This window comes from Zingiber officinale, chromosome 4B, assembly GCF_018446385.1.
Source record: "Zingiber officinale cultivar Zhangliang chromosome 4B, Zo_v1.1, whole genome shotgun sequence".
NCBI classification, from domain to species: domain Eukaryota; kingdom Viridiplantae; phylum Streptophyta; class Magnoliopsida; order Zingiberales; family Zingiberaceae; genus Zingiber; species Zingiber officinale.
This window is the reverse complement of record NC_055993.1, coordinates 1,949,620-1,952,577: the sequence shown is the minus strand read 5'-3', so window position 1 is coordinate 1,952,577 and position 2,958 is coordinate 1,949,620. Positions and strand designations below refer to the sequence as shown.

The following is a 2,958-nucleotide window of genomic DNA, read 5'->3' as shown; positions in this document are numbered from 1 at the left end:
AATTATTTGCCAATATCAAAATCAGGTTTAATTATCTAGTATTTTTTGCACCAACACACATATTTGTTCATGTTTATTTGTTTAGTTAAACGAGTTGTTCAAATTTATTTATTTAATTAATTTTGTATATATTGAATGAACATAAATAATCTTTTACTAAATCGAACATCAAATTTATTTATGAATGTTCGATTTATTTATAGCCTTAATCGTTATGCAGACCGCCAGTAGCCTCGAAAAAAGGGGCGCAACCATTATGTAGGTTGTCAGCAGCTCTAAATATCGCATCAGTTATAACAGGTCATGATCACCAATAGCCTCAAAGGACTAACCAGTTATAGCAAATGACAATTATAAAGGATGGCGTCTTCTGAGGGAGAGGAAGGAGTTTCATCTTTCAAGAATTGAAGTCTTCTCACCCTCAATGTAAGGTAACGATGACAATGTAAAAGAAGTGACCAAGGGGATAGCGTTTTATTGTTTAATTTTCTTTTACAATCATCTTTCATCTTCAATTATTTCTCTCTAACTGATTTAAGTGTCGAAGTGAAGTGCGCGCCTTGGCTCCCTTTTAATCCTTTTCTCATCCTTTCATTGGTCAACATCGGAGATTTTCGCCTGAGCTTACAAAACTACTTGGCACAGCAACAACCGACCCGATAGCAAGTGACCCGATCAGAGTCGACCCAACAGGAACCAGTAAATCAATCTCATTAATCATTAATCATGTGTAACATTCTAGAAGCCGGAATAAACCGGCGGTAGCTAGATATAGAACGCAAGCAAAGGGACAATATATAGATATATATATTTATATAAGGAGGCTACGGCAGAGGAATTCGTGGGTTGGCAAGCAAGAACAGGGGCGACTTCCTCGGAGCACTCGCACCGGAAATCTCCATCATGTCCAACTCTTCGGCCTTCATTCCGCCCGGAAGCTTCCAGTCGAAATAGAAGAGCAGGTGAGCCAGCCCGACTTCCACGGACGACAGCCCAAACGTCATGCCGGGGCATATCCTTCGCCCCGCGCCGAACGGCACAAACTCAAAGTTGAATCCCCGAAAATCGACCGAGCCGTCGGCGAATCTCTCCGGCTTGAACCTCTCGGCGTCGCCGCCCCAGTAGCGCTCGTCCCTGCCCAAAGCCCACGCGTTGATGAGTACTCGAGCCCCCGTCGGAACTCGGTAACCTACGACCTCGCACTCCTCCTTGCACACTCTGGGCAGCAACAGGGGACCCGGAGGATGAAGTCGGAGGGTCTCCTTGATCACTAATTTAAGGTAGTTGAACTTGGCGATGTCATTCTCCTCCAGCTTAGTCTTCCCTTGCATGGCCTCCCTGATCTCCTTTTGAGCTTTCTCCATCACCTCTGGGTTCTTCATTAGCTCCGACATAGCCCACTCGATCACCGTCGACGATGTCTCTGTTCCTCCGAGAAATATTTCCTGAATAATAATGTATACGACCAAATTAAGGATCGATCGATTGGTAAACTAAATTAATTAAGAGGCCAGGTCTCACAACAAAATTAAATGAATAAATTAGCATATTAAATTTGAGGAAGTTAACGTACCAATACGATGGCCTTGATGCTGGTGGATGTTATTGGAAATTCTTGGTCATCTTGGTCCTTGAGCCTCAGAAGAACATCGATGATTAGATCCTCCTCTGAAGGGCCGGCTCTCTCAGCCTGGTGCTGTGAGATGATCTCGTCGAACACCTGGTCGATCTGCCGTCGAACTCGCTGTAGCTTAAATTTCAAGCCGGTCAGGGTGTCCAAGAACTTGAGCGAGGGGAACATGTCGGCCACTGCGAAGCTGGTGACCAAACCCACCCCTTCCTTCACCAGCTGCAGGAACTTCCCCTTCTGCTGGCACTTGTCGCCGAACGCTGCTCTCAACACCAGCGCGTTCGTCATGGACATCACCATCTCGCTAAGGTTGAGAGGCGTTTGGAATTGGCCGAACGATGCGGCGCTTGCGATTTCCGCGGTGAGCTTGCGGACCGCATCCTCGCGGATCGTGGCGAAGGACTTGACGCGCCGAGAGTTGAGCAGCTCCATGGCGTAGATCTTCCTCATTTGCTTCCAGTAGCCGCCGTAGGCGGCCATGGCGACGCTGAGGCCGTCGTAGGCCAATATGTTGGCGAAGGTCAAGTCGGATGGACGGTTGGCGAAGTTGAGGTCGTGACGCTTGATTATCTCCTCCACGGCTTCCACGGAGGAGGCGACGACCAGGTCGACCTGACCGAGCCGGAGAAGCAAGAGCGGGCCATGAACTCGGGAGAGGTGGCGGAGAGTGCGGTGGGGATTGGCACCGGCAAGGTGATGGATGTTTCCGATGAGGGGAAGCTTAGGAGGGCCCGGCGGAAGAGGCGCCAGTACCTTTTGTGCAGGCTTCCTTTGCTTCTTTATCAGCAGTAGTGTTAGGATGAAGAGGAAGAAGAGGGAGAGAGTGAGGAAGAAGAAGGGAGAAAAGAGATGGGCTTCCATCTTACGTACGCAGTAGATGATAGTTGATATGATCACTACTGCACTAATTAATTAATTAATGTTTGTGTGGATTGATCTATCGCTCTTTCTTCCATGTATTTATAGATGTTTTTTCAGGAAAGAGTAGTGATCAGATCGTCATGATCTGTTTACTCAGTCCATTGAGGCGTTCGTTCGTGCTTTTGGGAAATAAACAATAAAAATCTTGCGTCCTCCTCGTTTTAAAATTTTCCAAGTCAAATATTTTAAGCTTCGAACCCATAATAAAGTCAGAAAAGAGAAACACTTAGCTTGGTCAAGTAAATCCAACTTTTAGGATGAAATTTTATACTGATCTTGATTCAGCTAGTAAAGGTTTGAAATATGGAAGGTCACTGGAAAATGTTCTGATAGAATTGCAGAACATGCATGCATCTCTTCTAATTTCATTTCTGAACATACAGTCCTTTGTTAGCTTTTTCCATAAA

At 46.0% G+C, this 2,958-nt stretch overlaps 1 protein-coding gene across 1 annotated transcript; it reads right to left on the bottom strand.

The window, feature by feature from the left end:
• Nucleotides 1–693: 693 nt before the first annotated feature.
• Nucleotides 694–2,553, bottom strand: LOC121977301 (alpha-humulene 10-hydroxylase-like). The gene is made up of 2 exons (XM_042529891.1): nucleotides 1,574–2,553; nucleotides 694–1,445 (listed from the first exon to the last, which is right to left on the bottom strand). Exons 1-2 carry the CDS (start codon nucleotides 2,489–2,491, stop codon nucleotides 825–827), a joined length of 1,539 nt encoding a protein of 512 aa, XP_042385825.1. The 5' UTR covers nucleotides 2,492–2,553; the 3' UTR covers nucleotides 694–824.
• Between the last annotated feature and the right edge of the window lie 405 nt (nucleotides 2,554–2,958).